Here is a 17,181-nt window from a genome sequence, read left to right on the forward strand (position 1 = left end):
GTCACTCGAAGTAAGCAAATGGTGGCATGAGACGCAACATGTCTTCGTTTCTTCTTGCGCAAATTCAAAAATTGCTTATATATATATATATATATATATATATATATATATATATATATATATATATATATATATATATATATATATAACCTCGTATATTAGGAAGGCAAAGCCACTAGGCTGTGACCAGACTGCAGATGACGGGGCTCTCGTTTAGAAGTGAAGTGTAGGTGCACGTAATCTTTTATGGAGCTTGCGCTGAATTATTAGGCTGCACCTGACTATAATCATGAACACACCGCTGTTACGAAGAACCCTTCCAATGACGTACTATGCTATACAGAGAAAAGCTTATTCTGTCCTGGGATTTTCATTCGGGGTCTTTTGTTGCAAGAAAAGTATTCTGTTGGCATACACTTCAATTGAACCGAATGCTGGAGTTTACATGCCAGAACCACGATTTGATTATGAGGCACGACGTATTGGGGGACTCCGGATTAATTTTGACCACCAGGGGATCATTACCGTGCCCGAAATCCACAGGACACGGATGTTCTTGAATTTGGCCCCCACCATATGCGCCTGCCACGCCTGGTATTTGATCCCGCGACCTCATGCTTAGCAGCTCAACACCATAGCACCTAAACCACCTCAGTGGATTTGTATACACTTCAAGAACGCGTGATGTCGGGGGCGCAGACCAAGCGCGATGTAGTAAATGACAGAAACCATAATACAGGTTATTGTACTCCTGTGCGCACTTCGCTTGACGACGCTGTCAAAACAGAGGTGCACATCTCGGAGGCAATGAAACCACATGCTTAGAATATTTACTGATTTAGCAATCCTAGCGAGGATAATTGTCTCAATTATGTTTTATCGGCGTGTGTGAGGGTGCAACACAATAGTGCTTGGAAGCAATGACCTTGCATCCATATCATAGCATGGGGTCCTAGCATCGATCCAAACGGGTGACTAAAAGTATAGTTATTCTTTATTGATATGCGGTCGCATAGTTCCTGTGCTGGCGCAATGTTAGTGTCATTAGAAATAGCCGCGTTCCGAACTTTTAGCTGCTTAGAACATTTAAAAAGTAAGGCTGATTTGTGTGGATTCTGCGCCGACAGGCATCTTACGCAACTATTCGGCGGCTGCTCGATTTTTATTGGTAATTCAATTTTGCATGTTTGTGAAGTTTCATTATTAACGTAATAGCGCTAAGCGCCCCACGTCCCAGAAAATCTGCCGTCGGCGTCCCGCGCTTGGCGCAGACCATCGTTTGGGCAAAAATAATTTCGAACCACGCGTACGCAACCATGCAGGCCCTCCATGTAGTGCAAGGAAGTTACTGAAATAATTGTATTTATCCAGGTGTATTGCTTTAGGAAACCGTAAAGTGCGACCTACGATCTATAGAGCTGACAGCGTCGGATTCTAATTTGAATATAAAAGAAACAGTAATTCAATTACACCGAAACTAAAAACACAAGCCCCCTTTCTAGCGCTGCTACCACTCATATGGCAGTCGTGGCCTCCGAGATTTGCGTGCGCCCGCGTACGCAAATCTCAGAGGCCATAAGCAGCGCGCCCGGTTCTTTGCAGCACTTACAGATAGCGGTCGCCCGGGCGGCATCGCGGGCCGTGCAAACGGCCGTGTTTCTACAAGAAAAGTTGCCTTCCTAAATAGCGTTCGCCGACAGCGTTTGCCGGTAAATATTACGGTTACATGAGGTGCAGTTGACGGGAAGCGCGAGAAAGAGTCAGGGATGTTTGAATGTTATCCCGTACCACTAATAAAGGTGAAGCTGAAGCGCCCTCGGAATTTTATTATAATAATATGATTGTTACGATACCAATTATACGGACACTGCAGAAGCTGTCTTCCATCGGCGTAGCTGTGAGGTTCCGTATAAAGTCTAACGGCGATAAAATCCTCGTCGCGCCCGGTATGCCGTCTGTGCGAGTGAAAGCGTGCAAAGGTGCGCCAGCGATGGCGTCTCAATCTCGCGCACGCTACCGACAAAAGCGGGGGAGGGGGGGGGAAGCGTGCCGCCTTCCGTCGCGTGCAAGACATTGTGGGGAGTGTAGGGTTGGAGCGCATACTGCTCTCGGGTGGCCGCGCTTGCTCGGCCGGGCCGCTGTATGTGGAAAGCCATCTTGTACGGGCAAAGATTCTGCACTGCTCTGCGTTTTCGCGACTTACTTCGCTTTGATGCGAGTGGTGGCAGACAGGCCACTTCGCTCACTGCTGCTGCCGCGTTTCCTCTTTTCAGCGTTTTGACAACCAGTTTCTGTGGTCGACGACTGAAATGTGTTCATGCTTGCGTCTGCGCACGTGGCACCACGCTTCCAAATTGAGTTATTAGGCTTATGTTTACAAGCTCATGCGACCGATAAAACTAATATCCTTAGTTCGTATAGCTACCCGCTACTTTTCCATCGCAATCGGTGCTTCGCTTTTCGGGCGAAATTGCGACATTTTATTATTATTATTATTATTATTCGCCGTTCTATTTTCGGCGTTTTTCAACAACCTCCCACAGAAGTGGCTGATGCTTTCAACAGGCACTTTGTTAAAGCGTCCCAAAGGGCCCTCTCTCCATATACAAGCACTTCACCGTTAGGGCATTCCGTATCTGCGTCGGCTTTTCTTCCGAAAATTTTGAAGGGTGATCTGGAGGCAATTATTTTCAGTTTCCGTCCTAACAAGCCCACTGGATATGATGGAATTTCTTTACACACCATCAGGAGGAATTTCAATGCGCTGTCAGATATTATCCTTCATATACTGAATGGTTTTTTGGAAGGCGACGAAATTCCAGAATGCTTAAAAACTGCAGTTATTATACCACTACACAAGTCAGGAAAGAAAGATAGTATTGAAAACTATCGGCCAATTTCAATATTGCCGATTATTGCTCAGGTCTTAGAAAAATTTCTTTTCCACACTATGTCTTCTTTTCTTAACAAATTTTCTATCCTGACCAATCGACAGTTTGGTTTTGTTTTAGGGCGTGGTACTGTGGCACTGCTTGAGGAATTTTCAGATGAACTGTTTTCGGCATTTGATCAGAATCTTTTCACATGTGCGCTATTTTTAGATGTAGCGAAAGCGTTTGACACCCTGAATCATCAAATCTTGTTAAGTAAACTGCATTTTTGGGGATTTCGTGGGCCTTTTTACAAAGTCCTCGAAAATTATTTGAGCAACAGATTTCAGGTGGTCTCTACCGATGATAAGGGTATATTTAGTTCTAAGCTGTCGGTAAAAGCTGGAGTTCCTCAGGGGTCCATTTTGTCACCATTGTTGTTTAATATCTTTGTTAACGACTTCCCTTTGGCAATTTCGAAATGTTCAGTATTCCAGTATGCTGACGACACTGTATTATTAGCGAAACACCTTTCTTATAAAACATCCGCTGAAATGTTGCAAAATGACGTGCACAAGGCAATGCTTTCGTTCTCTAATAATGGAATTGTTGTAAATGCCCAAAAAACAAAACTTGTTTGTTTTCGCTCCCCACTTAAGACTACTGTTATTAACTTGCCTCTCTACCTGCATGAGTCAGACTGTGTTCATTGTAAATGCGCACCTATTCCATACGTGGATTGTGTGAAATATCTCGGAATCTATTTCGATAGTAATTTATCGTGGCAACATCACTTATCACTTATTTGTTCCAAACTGAGGTCAGTAGCCTGGCTGTTATTTAATATCAAAAGTATTGCACCCTTGTGTGTAAAAAAGATTATAGCACAGGCACTAGGTTACAGTGTGTTAAGGTATGGCATTACAGTCTTTGTCTTTTGCTCGGATCGTTGGAGATGTAGAGTTGACCGGATTCTAAAAAACATTCTTAAAAACGTTGCGTACAATTCCCCAATAGTAACATCTGCAAACATCTTCCGTGAACTTGGGCTACCAAACTTCCATTCATTACTTATAGAAACAGTTGTCGTTAAACATTTCTGGAATTCCGATTTCAAACAAAAACGTGCCGCCGCAAGGGAGCTAAGAAAACATGTCCGTTATGTTGTTCCACGTTCAGCCACAAGGTATGGCGCGGCCAGACGCTGTGCTTATGTGCCTGACATATTTAACAAACTACCTGAAGAGTTACTTAATGCGACATCAAAAAGAACGCTCAAACACATCTTAAAACAGCTAGAGTAAAATTACCCTCTTGTACGTCGCTTTTTTTTTCATCGCAATATTTACCTCTTCGATTTTTGTTATATGTAGATAAACAAATGTTATCTTGTTCTTAATTTTTTGCCTTTCATTTTTTTGTGTTTTTTTTTCTTTTATTCATCTCTCATCAATTTTTGTACATCTTTTGCCTTGTCCATCATATTCATTGGCACGGTCCTACAAGCCAACTAAGGCTTAGACCGGCCTGCTTGTGTTGTTTTGTATATTGTGTGGCAATAAACAATAAACATTATTATTATTATTATTATTATTATTATTATTATTATTATTATTATTATTATTATTATTATTATTGATATTATTATTATTATTATTATTATTATTATTATTATTATTATTATTATTATTATTATTATTATTATTATTATTATTATTACCACGGTATGACATGATGCCATTTCTCACGTTCGCCAGTATCATTACCACTAGGTTGTTCTAGGCCACGTTAATAAAATCGATTCTTTTTTTGATTGATTGTCAACAGTAGTTTTCTTTCACTTGTTCCTCATCGTGGTATTTCTCTTCAGTTGAGCGATAAAGCTTCAAATTATGAGGGCATAATGCTGGAACCGCTCGCAAATTTTGTCAGGATGATAGTACGAACTATAACGCCCCGTGCTGTGGCTAGAATATCTCTTATGCAGACCATTGCAAGGAAGCCGTTGCATGCCAAGAAATTGTAAGGAGTAAAAAGTGGTATAGACGAGAGGAACGTGTGGCAACAACACGTGAGGCGTGTTAACACACGCGACGGGAGGCTGACCGAAGACACGAGAACATTAACCGGGGCAACGCAAGGTGAAAGCTGGCAGTTTGCGAAGAAGCCACGCTCCTCCTGTGATATTCCATCTACGTGTTTTTATAGCGCTATTTCACCATGAATGTAACGTATCAGCTAGCTCTATTGGTATCTATTAAGTTACCTTAGCTGACTGAACGAGCCGGTGCCAATCGGATTTTTGTGCCTACAGCGTGAACAGAACAGAAAGCACTCATGCCGGATCGCGCCGTCCTTCCTTAGAAGGCGATCTGTCTTGTTCAAGCTTATGGTGAACATAAAGCACTTGCGAACGAGTCAGCACCCTATACAGCGTGCACGCGCTCGTTCACCAAACAAACCGTCACCTGACAAATTCACTGAACCTGGAAGCCGCTAAAAACGTGTGTAACACCACGGAGTCGGCAGAAGCCGGTGAACATTCCTAATGGCTATTGTCCCCGATGAAATACTGTACTAGTTAAGAGAAAATCTAGCCACAGACAGCCCCTCGTGAACTTGGGTCCTACAGTATGTGCCACTTAGTGTGCGACAAGGGAGGAAACAATTCTCAGCGTTCACAGGCACCGGCGCGCCAAGCTTCTCGTCTGGGACGTCATGCGCCGAATTCTCAGCAGTGCCACTAGATGCCGTAGCATGTCTAGAAAGAAGCACGAGCGAGGAGTCGCGTCTCCTCATGACGCGCTTTAAGCGCTCTCGCGCCCCGGCGCGCCATGCATTTCGGAGACCACACGCAGGCTTCTTGGCCGTTGTGTTAGATGGCGCCGAGTGTTCCCAGGGAAGCGCAAAAGTGGAGTTCCACTGCACGCCTCATCTTGTAATGATGTTGTAGCATAGCTCCGAACTGTATCTGTGTTTCCGAACAGATATTCTTGGGAATGCTATAAATTTTAAAGATATGTTGTCAAGAGCAAAGGCTCCCAAAGGCATTGTTCTGAAGTGTTGCGAAGGAGTCCATTAATTATTATTCTTAAGCGAAACTCGCTCCAACAATCATGTCTACAAAATTATTGTCCTTTAGGAAGAGCTTCAGGGAAGGTTTGATGCCACACTGAGAACGCTTTCTTTACTACCCCAGGTTTGCCGCTGGAGTTCCCGTGGTCACACACGTGGATGAAGGAAGCGTTGCAGGCGAAGACGTACGTATCCGGTTAACCCATTAGGGACCGGTTTCTTTATTTTCTTGCTATCTTGAAATAAATGTCATATCTTAACTTACATTTATACTAATATTTCACATGCAAGAAATTATTACTCTTGCCTAATTAGTTTTTGAAATATAGCCCGTGACCATATGGTCACACTGGGCCCTTACACTACAGCAAAATACGCGAAGTTAAAAACATTTATTTCAAGCCATGAAACATCACAAAAAACATATATAGCGAATAGTCGAGCACTTATTTGGTGTGATATGATATAAATAATCGAATACAAATGCGGACGTCATATTTGTGCACCGCGCGGTTGCAATTATCTCATGCACACCTCCCCCTCTTGCCATTAGGTATTGGTGCACCAAAGTGGGCCACTTGGTCATACCGTGTACCAGTCAGCACATCACCAGTCTTTGGTATTCTGCGTTGACCAGGTCCTCTAGGCTTATTGTTCCATCGCATCAGGTAGCTTTGTGCAATTTGCCTGCGGAATCCCACCTGCGTGACGTTAAACCCTGTGCTACAAATTAGCGCCTAAGAGTTGCTGATAGATACATCGCAAACTGAAGTGAAAATCGGCCACCACCACTTTTTGCCACGGATTGGAATCCTATAGGCGCCTGCATTTGCATCCATCTGGTCCGTACCTCCTATTAATCTTGTACTTAGCAACAGTGTTCGGATGGGCCACCTTGATTCGCTTCTTCTCACCATACGAGTACTTGCCCTATCGAGTACAGCATTGTCAAAAAGATCGAACAACTCAACAAGTGAAAAGTCCCTGTAAGCAGCAAAGTTTGGGTCGGGAAATATGCCAAGGCTTGTCTGGAGATCACCCTTTGTCCACTTGGAAGCAGTGGATAATTTTGCCGGAATGGCCGCATCAACTACAGAAGAAGAAACCTCTGATATTCTGTCACCTTCCTCGCCGGGGTCGTCATCGTCCGAGTCGCATCCACCAATGCGGCGTCCGTCAGAGAAAACAGTTTCAGCGCCGGCTAATAGCTACCACCTGCTTAGAATGTCAATGAGCCCACCTGAGCCTTCATCAGACGAGTTTTCATACGAATAGGTGCTAGCCTCTGGCGGCTCGATATAAACCACTGACACGTTGTCATGTTCCTCTATGACTGCTTCGCTATTTCTTCCAACATCAACCTATTCCGACAATAAAATAAGGAATAACCACTGTGCAAACGCGCCAGCAGCCGTGCACGAGATGAGAATGCAGGTAAAAAACATAAAAAGTTAGGTAGCCTAAAGGCCTAGCGTGACCATATGGCAACGCGCAAGATAACACGCATGTTCATGGATAAATCAAACATTATTCTTTCACAAATGCTCATAGGAGGTCACATATTCAAAGAACAATACGGTGGTAAGTATATCTGACTATTGCTTAAACAAGTAGTGAAAGAAAAAACACACTTACCCCTTGGAGCGATGCATGGCAACGCTACTCGAAGAGCAACACTTATTCCTGCATTTGCGAGGGGCTCCCACAAAAAGACTGACAGCTGCTGACACTTGGTATCCATTAAAGAAACCCTAGTCTGTCAATCAGCATGTCAATGGCGATTTTGGTGCCGTTTTGTTAATCTTAATTAATTGAAATCCACTGTGCAGACTAATGTGACCATATGGTCACGCTGGTCCTTAATGGGTCGCGTAATGAAGCGCCGTTAGGACTCTTAGGTTCCGCGGAATGTGATCGACGCAAGCCGCAGAGCCGTTGGGATATTCGGCTTTCACTTAGGTGAGATAAAGCTTTGTATGAAAATTTCCCCCGACTTTGCTCACCACGACTGCGGCGGGTGTTGTCTTACCAAGTAGCTGACATACCAGATAGCACTTGTATATTCAAACTGCCTTTATGAAACACGATCTGGTTGCAACCCGAGACAGGTGCAAGTATTATGCAGTGTTTTCTATGAACTCACTCCGTCAAATGAATGTTACCTAAATATCCTCACTGGCTTGAAGCACATAAGCTCTTCACTAAAGATTAGCTTGCTATGGCTTCTTTCTCGTTGTTTGTCTGATCGGCATGGTTTCGTTACTCGGGGTATGGTATATATGAGTGCATCCCGAATGTAGAAGTGAAAAGAATAGGTTTATTTACACATTGAAACAAGTAGTCAGATTCTAGTCAGTGCTCTCCGACACACATTCATTGTGTCTTTTCTAAACAATGTGTCCCATAGTTTTCTAGTCAAGGAAATTCGGCTACTTTCTTCCAGCCAATGTGATGGGTCGCGCTGTTCGCAGCGCTCCCCCCATGGTCCTACTACCTTGTTGGACTTCAGCTCTGATACGGCACATTACTGCACAGAACAGCAATTTACAATAGGTAGCAAGGCACTGGAAGCGGTAAGGGAATACATCTACTTAGGACAGTTAGTGACCGCGGATCAGGATTATGAAACTGAAATATTCAAAAGAATGGGCTGGGGTGCGTTTGGCAGGCATTCTCAGATCGTGAATAGCAGCTTACAACTATCCCTGAAGAGTGTACAACAGCTATGTCTTACCAGTAGTCACGTACGGGCAGAAACGTGGAGGCTTACGAAAAGGGTTCTACTTATATTGAGGACGACGCAGCGAGCTATGGAGAGGAGAATAATGGGTGTAACGTTAAGGGATAAGTAAAGAGCAGATTGCGTGAGGGAACAAACGCGAGTTAATGACATCTTAGTTGAAATCAAGAAAAAGAAATGGGCACGGTCAGAACATGTAATGAGGAGGGAAGAAAACCGATGGTCATTAAGGGTTACGGACGTAGAAGGGGGCGGCAGAAAGTTACCTTGGCGGATGAGATTAAGAAATTTGCAGGGACGACATGGCCACAATTAGTACATAACCGGGGTAGTTGTAGAAGCATGGGAGAGGCCTTTGCCCTGCAGTGGGCGTAACCAGGCTGATGATGATGATGAGTCAGTACCTCCTTGATGTCAAATGATGAGTCAGAACCTCCTTGATGCCAAATTAGGACACACGCCGCGCGCGGGCTTCGCGGAGGCGCCTCTAGATGGCGCACCGTGGGAAGAGGGAAGCGTTACAGAAGAGGCCGGCTCGATCACATGGCTCATAAATGACAAGCATAGGGGATGGGATGAAGGTGCGTCGCTGCATCGCGTCAATGTTGATGGCTATAACGTCGGCAGCAGTTCGGAGATGGTTTCTGGCGGAATTATTATTTGGCGAGTGTATATTTCGTTTCAGTTGGGTTAGAAATAGATAAATAAATAGAAGGGCGGTAACAGACACATTTCGGATGCCGTCGAGGCGCTTACGACTACAAGTTATAAACTACCATTGGCACAGTCCAACAGCAGGAAGTACGTCGCCACAGCATGGATAAAATGAATCACACAACGTTTCATAGAATTGGTATCAGAATGCCATGAAGAATTCTCTTCATCACATTCATAGGATTGCGGGGCTCGAGAAATTTCTCATCTGCCTTTTACAAGAGTAACCAACACACACGGGATTCGAACTTATTGCAGAGGGAAATCCTATAGCAAGCTGAGTTGCTGAGGCTGAGAGGGCTCTGAAGCGGGTACGACCTGCACTCAATCCCTATAGTGATGGCCTGCAACTGCATTCATGGCGCACCAATAAAAAGGCAACAAGCGTGGATTTACAAACATCCAAATGCAGCGCTGTGTGTGTGTAGTCTCGAAAACGAAGTTTTATACCTGATACTTGTTTCGCAAAATTCATTAAAATATTTTGCGAGATCATCAGGAATGTTCGCTTGTGCATTACGCTGGTGTCGCTATACTGATGCTACGCCTAATAAATTGAGTTCTGGGTAGCGCTGCTATCCGTAACCTTTTTTTTTTTTCATTTTTCTTGGTGCATAAGACGGTATGATGAATTCTGATACGATGCTAAACTTTGTGCGCAAGAACAATAAAACCAGCCCGCCGTGCTGGGTTAGCGGCTGTGGTGTTGCGCTGCTAAGCACGACATCGCGGGATCAAATCTCAACCGCGGCGGCCGCATTTGATTGAGGGCTAGGTGGAAAAAAAACAGAAAAAAAATAAACGCCCGTGTCCGGTGCATTGGGGGCACGTTAAAGATCCCCTGGTGGCCAAAGTTAATCTGGAGTCCACCACTACGGTGTACCTCCAAATCAAAATGCTGATATCATTATCTGCATGGCGTGTGCTGCATACCTGAACCACTAACCCTATCCGACAAAATGTAACTATCGTGCACAGGACAAAATGCAAGTCGGAGACGTGCTGGACGACTTGTACGGCGAGGCACTGAAAGGCCGAAAGCGGGGCACAATCTCGACGCTTCTGGACCACTTCAAGGGCATGCCAGTGTACCTCTCCGTCATCAAGGTGAGAGAGATCAGCGTTAGGCTATGGTATCGGCACTCTTCAGTCATTACGCTTTCTCGCTAAGCCAAACACGTCATATCCTCACCTGATACTTGGTTGAGGAATACGTTTCCCCCTTTAATATGACAATGTGTGGTCTTCAATCACGTGTCTCAATATAGAGCGCTCATTCGCTCTCTTGTATATGCAAGCGCTGTATGTAATTGGTCTAAAAACGTTTAGGGCAGAGTTCCAGGCGATGTAATAGCAATTTCATTATTAACCTCGTCAAGCAGACAGACGCCTTTTTCGCTTGGTCCTGCGTCAACGTTCCAATAATGAAATTGCTATTACTACCTACCCCGGTATACTAGAGCATGACAGGGGACAACGCAACGAAAACAATGTTACTGAGTAGGTTTTACAGCGCAAAACAAAAATACCACGCGTGAGCTAATATCGCAAAGAAGCCATTGAAAAGTGGCACGTTCCACGCGCTTTGCAAGCACGCCCCTAACATCGATCGTCGCTTAAATTCGCTCCCTCGTAAGGCGCTTGCGTACATCGAAGTAAGCGCTTGCGGGAGCTAACTAATGATTGGGCCGGCTGCAGACGGATCTTAGAGCAGCGTTGCCATAGTTTGCGCGCAACCAAGGCGGTTTTCGGCCTTTCTCGGAAATATTAGCCCCAACCCGACACGTTATTCTTACTGTGCGAGCTTATGTGTATGTTGTGTGCCTGTGTGCCATGAATGAATGCGTCGTTTCAGATGCGACCTTCGCCACCTGTAGAAGCCTGCTACGCGTATGGCGAGGGAAACACCCCCTGTGCACATTAAAGGCTTTCTTTTTCTCTCTCTCTCTCTCTGTCTCTCCCTCATTTCCGCAGAGCTACCAATCCGATGGTACCCCGTATCCTCCCGTAGCACATCTTCTCAAGAGGCTTCGCATATCGCCACCCCACGAGAAGAAGCCAGTCGGCGCAATTTCAGAGAGGAACTCGCCGGACTTGTTCCCCGAGTCACCAGGAGCCTCTGGTTTGCCAGTGAATACACCACATGAGAGGTAACAGAAGTTGATTATAGCGATACGTATTCAGCACGAATCATTCTATCACGGAGTTGGACAAAAAAAAAACATTTCGCATTGCATCAAAACTGTGTGCGATTTCTCGATTGCTTGTATTTTTGATGATAGCAGCTGCATTCCGAACATTTATAATTTTCACTTTTTTTACACTATCTCAGTACTTATGGTTACGCTGTCATTGATCAAGCCATTTGTTGAGTAAATAGATGGAAAAGTAGCATTAGGAAATACTTCAAATAAATTTTGCATCCATAATATTTAGGTAACGAGTACTAGTAATAGTAACTGTTCAGCAGGGTATAGCATAGGCTAAAAACGATTCGCTAAGGGACCGAATGAATAATTGCGGCAGATGACTCAGCAAAAGCAAGATTCAACTGCGAACAATGGAATTTATGGCATACTGTAAACTTTTTTATGAATTTTGTCATTAGCCTACAAACAGAAATGCCAATCTACGTTCTCATGTAGACAATAGCGAGGGTAAACCAGCAATGCCAAGAACCAAGAAAAGCAAATGCCATTTCAAAGGACAGTGAACCCGGCAGTAAACAGTACATAACGATAGTGAATCAAGGAACGCATCTGCTTTTTGGGAAATAGAATGAACTAGAAAGGCTTTGTCGCTGTCGTTGCGGAGTACAATCCATTCATCTCTCTACATGACATTCATAGATTATGAAAAGGCATTGGAGGCATTGCGTAATTAGGAGTACAGGAAGCATACGTGGATATCTTCGGAAATACCTAGAAAGAATACACAACTACCTTGCTTCTCCAGGAGAAAAGAGGGAAATTGCCTATAAAAACTTCGGAAAGGGAAATATGATCTCTACGATACTATTCACTACATGCATAGAAGTAATAGTCAAGGTCTTAGACTGGGAAGGCTGAGGAGTGAAGACCAGTGGCGAATATCTCAACAGCCTTCGGTTTGCAGATGCCATTGCCCTGTCCAGCAACACTGGGGATGAATCGCATGAAGTTGTTGGGGATCTTAACTGGGAAAGTGTAAGAGTAGTTTTGAAGGTTATCATGCAGAAGACAAAGGTAATGTTTAATAGCCTGACAAAGTAACAAGAATTCCTGATGGCCAACCAAAATCTGGAATCTGTGCAGGAGTACATATATCCAGGTCAATTACTCACAGGCAATCATAATCATGAGAAATAAATGAAGCAAATAATAGGAATGAGTGGGAGGGCATTTGGCAGGTATTATGAAATTCTGACTGGCACTTTGCCACTGTCGTTGAACAGAAAATTGTACAATCAATACATTCTATCGCTAGTAATATATGAGGCGGAAACTTCGAGGTTAACAAAAACGTCCAAGAACAAGTTAAGCACCGCCAAGCAGACATGGAAGAACAAATGTTAGGCGTAATGGTAAGAGACAGGAAGAGCAACGGTGGGAATCAGAGAGCCAATGGGGATGTCCGATATTCCAGTTCATATTAAAAGAATAAAAATGATGCTTGGCAGGCAATGCAACGTGAATGTCAGATAACCGGTGTACCATTAGAGTTACAGTATAGGTGCCAAGGGAAGCGAAGCGTAGTCGAGGACGGCTGAAAATTAGCTAGAATGACGAAATCGGAGAACTTGCAGGCGCAGCTTGGAATACGCAAGCGCACAACAGGAGTAATTCAAGATCGCTGTGTGAAACTTATGTCCTGCAATGGACATTAAATTAGGCGGATGATGATATAGCTGCTGCACGCACCTAAAGAACTACTATCGTATTGGAATTGTTTGTTTGATTTCGAGGCTGAAGAAAGGACTGTCGCATCAGTCAGCTCTGACGTTAAATGTGCCAAATCAATGTCGTGAAACACCATAGTTACTCGATATAAAAAAAAGAAATTCTGCGTTGCAGATATTGTTCTTTTACTGCACCATGACTGAACTTATATTGACTGTGTGAGAAATCATATAAATGTTCGCACCTCCATTTTGCTTTTCAGTGCAGCCTATGCAGCCGTCTACATTGGGAAAACATACGTCGGAAGTGTAAGCATCCGTATTGCATCTTTTCACTTCTTTGAGAGGCAAATTCTGAGAAAGCCTTCAACGTTTCATTTTTGCCGCCACCAGCGCCTAATTCTAGAAGCTGGTGGGCGATGGAAAATTGAGTAGAAAGATTTCAAAATGTTTATGATGTCTGCATGACAGCACGGACGCCAAATGCTATAGAGAGAGCGTCTTGAGTTCTTTAACCGCGCAGCATTTCTCGCATCTCTCAAATAAATGTTTGAGTAAGACCATATAGAAAATAGCAGAAGCAATGCAGAGTCTTCCAGGTAGCGCGTAAGAGCGGCGCTGCCGCACGATAGCTTTATGGTCATGGTTCATCGTTCATCTCTGCTTTTGTGCACTTTTTCTGCGGCCAGAACAGATCCAGCAACAGTTGTCTGCAGTTTATGAGCCAGATGTCATAAACCACCAGGTTTATATTATATCTGTCACATTCTCAATTAACCAAATGCTGACTCAGCCTGCAGTGCAATGGTTGAAGTGGGAATAGAAGTAAATCGAAAGCGTCGGACCACTTCCAGGCAGCAGCGCTCGTGAAGTTTCGCATCTCGGTGGTGTCGATGATCAAAGACGGAACGTATTCTAGGCATTGTTGTCGCCGCGACATGAAAGAAGCGGGTGCCGCTTTATGCAGAGGTGGTTGCTTCAGTATTCAAGACAGACGTAAAACAATTTTGCTTTTCACGCATTTCAGTAAGTCTAAGCTAAGGGTGCAGACCATGTCTTTTCAACATGTGCTGAAGCCTACTTATTTCATGTGCCGCTTACATCTTGACTGCTTGCTTCACTGGCCCAGGCTGGCCACGTCTTGGAGATCGAAAGGGCCATCCGAGATGTTGCCTTCAAGGACACGGACACACATGTGGTGAAGCTGCTTTGTATTTATACAACTAGAATATCAGTTAAAATGTCATTATATCTATTAACGTCAATCATACCAGATAAAAAGACTGATTATTTGAGTTGTAGTTTTTTTAAATTAGACGTTCACCTCAAACCCTGAATCACTGGTTCTCGCTGCCCGGCAATAAATATTTGAAACTGGCACTTAGCTTCTTGCACTCTCTATTCCCCCCCTCCCATGGTAGCGTAAAATACTCGTGAAAGTTTTAACTGCCACTCTACACGTATTTAAGAAAATTTTTCCCGTATTCAGCAAACTATTTTTACTGAAAAAATTCATCCAAGTTTACAATACTCCCTTATGCGAAATTTGAGCGCAGCTCTATACGTGTTTTCATTTGGTGATGTATTGGCTGGTGCGTTGCAAACGGAGCGAAGTTTGGCACGACTGCCTCGGTTATCGAGATATCACAAGAGACAGCGTGTGGGTGTCGCTTGGGCGCGATTCACAGCAGCCACCGCAGACAGACCTCCGCTCATACAGTGCTTTGTTTCCATAGAAACGATGCGCGCTACTCTCGCGCCATCACTCACCTACGGTCGCCGCGAAGCCCATTTCAAATAATTAATGGAGTATAAGACATTCACCCAATCGTAGCAATTGCTACAAAGCAAACCCATATGGGTTCCTCGAAAGGAAAGCGTCGCAGTTCAAGAAAAGTTCGTTCTGGTCCGGGACTCGGACTCGGACCCGGGGCCACCGAATTTCCGGGACCGCCGCTCTACCATCTGCGCTCACCAGGCAGCTAGCAGATAGCAGGGCGAAGTCAAATTTGTCAACAACTCGAAGCAAAGAAGCAAAGGAAAGCGTTCACGATAATATTTCTGCGCAAACCCGCAAGGTGGAGAGAATTAGTTAATTAAGAGAAAATGAGATATTCACCCAATCGTAGCAGTTCCTACAAAGGGCACCTATATGAGTTTCTCGAAACAAAAGCCTCTCAGATTACGGCGAGGCTTGTCGTTTGTAGCAATTGCTACGATTGGGTGTTTATCTCATTCTCACTGAAAGTGACACTAAAGACAAATATTACGTCAAGCTGAAGTTATATATTAGTGCTTCAGAATCTCTAAGGCGTCAATATTATCGCGAACACGGCTTTATCAATTAAAAAAAACTGAGGACAATGCAAAACATGATTTGAGTGAGTGAGTGAGTGAGTGAGTGAGTGAGTGAGTGAGTGAGTGAGTGAGTGAGTGAGTGAGTGAGTGAGTGAGTGAGTGAGTGAGTGAGTGAGTGAGTGAGTGAGTGAATAAAATTTATTGCAGGTCCGGCGAGGACGCGAACTCGTCGCGCACCCAGCTAGTCCCACGTCGGGACCGTTGTGAGTCTCTAATCATGTGCTCTCCAAAGAGCGTTTTCGCATTAATGGAACTGCAGAGCACATGTTTAGAGACTCATCCCGGGACATTAAAGCACTTACCCGATGACGCAGGCAGTGCTGAACTAAATTCTGTCACCAGCACTCAACCACTCGTTGCAAAAGAAAACAAAAACTTCCTTGTATTGTATTATAAGACGAAGTGCTACTTATCCAGTTCTGTTTCATTTTTAGCAAGAAGAACTCATTGAAATTACCCTTGACAACGACGCGGGTGGTCGAAAGGTTTCGTTTTCGCTCGACTCAGCGTCGCCCACGCTTTCGCGTTTCGGTATCGTTATCGCGTAGTGCTGCGCTTGCTTTGCTGGCTCGCGAAACTCTCACAAACTGCAAGTAGCAGAGAATTCAACTTCCATGTGGTGCCGCGGGATGGCCGAACGGTCTACGCCGCTTGACAAAAAAGCAGCTCTGGCGGCGATTCCAGCGCTCTCTCTTGGCTGGGTGCCGCAGCCTGTTGGGCGCCGTTTTACTCACCGACGGCAACAAAGGGTGTTGATGGCGTATGCAACGTCACCACCACGGTGGTAGAATAGGAGAGGTGGCCAAACGAGCGCCGCTAGCATGTCGCCACACCTCTCGAGTTCGCATTAGTAAGATCTTCATGAGGGCTAGTTGGTTCATACTGAGAACTGAGGTTAAACAGCGCGAAAAAGACGAGGACACAAGGAAACGAATACCACAGACAAGCGCCGAGAAGAAATTTCCATTAGTAAGATCTTGATGAGGACAAGTTGGTTCATACTTAGAACTGTGGTTAAGCAGCGCGAAAAAGAAGAGGACACAAGGAAACAAATACCACGCTTGTCTGTGGTATTTGTTTCCTTGGGTGCTTGTCTTTTTCGCACTGCTTAGCCTCAGCTCTCGAGTTTCTACAGCCGTCGCCAGGTGGCGAAAGAGGTTTATAGGCTCAAAGACACGCATCCCAAGCTTTCGCTGTGATGTATAAGGTGGGTTATTATCGCAATTTTTCTGGCTTTAAAACGCTGATTATGATTTTCCTAGCTTATAGAGTCTGTCTGTTGGCATTGCCCAGAAAAATAAGTACGTCGACCTCTATGGAACTATAAATTTCTGATCGGCGTGGGTAATCTCGATAAGACTGACACAGAACGTCGATCGCAAAGAACGCCTATGTATTTTTCTGGAAGCGTGAAAATTCTTACTGGTGCTTGCAGAGTAAAAAAAAAATATATTTCCTTTTCACATCATTGTGGGTAGCATTGGGCTTATGGACGTAGTTGATTTACGATCGCCTGGCTCTAACTGAATTTCAGTGTGCGCTCACCA

At 44.4% G+C, this 17,181-nt stretch overlaps 1 protein-coding gene across 2 annotated transcripts in view; it reads left to right on the plus strand.

Moving 5' to 3' along the window:
* Positions 1-17,181, plus strand: part of LOC135908011 (uncharacterized) — a 132,920-nt gene that overhangs the window by 82,512 nt on the left and 33,227 nt on the right. For both annotated transcript variants that reach the window (XM_065439784.2, XM_065439783.1), the window contains exons 10-14: positions 6,070-6,130; positions 10,378-10,506; positions 11,374-11,549; positions 13,540-13,585; positions 14,406-14,474. In XM_065439784.2, coding sequence (XP_065295856.1) covers positions 6,070-6,130; positions 10,378-10,506; positions 11,374-11,549; positions 13,540-13,585; positions 14,406-14,474 — 481 coding nt within the window. The remainder of the gene's footprint in view (positions 1-6,069; positions 6,131-10,377; positions 10,507-11,373; positions 11,550-13,539; positions 13,586-14,405; positions 14,475-17,181) is intronic.

The sequence above is a fragment of the Dermacentor albipictus genome, chromosome 10 (assembly GCF_038994185.2).
Source record: "Dermacentor albipictus isolate Rhodes 1998 colony chromosome 10, USDA_Dalb.pri_finalv2, whole genome shotgun sequence".
Taxonomy (NCBI): Eukaryota; Metazoa; Arthropoda; class Arachnida; order Ixodida; family Ixodidae; genus Dermacentor; species Dermacentor albipictus.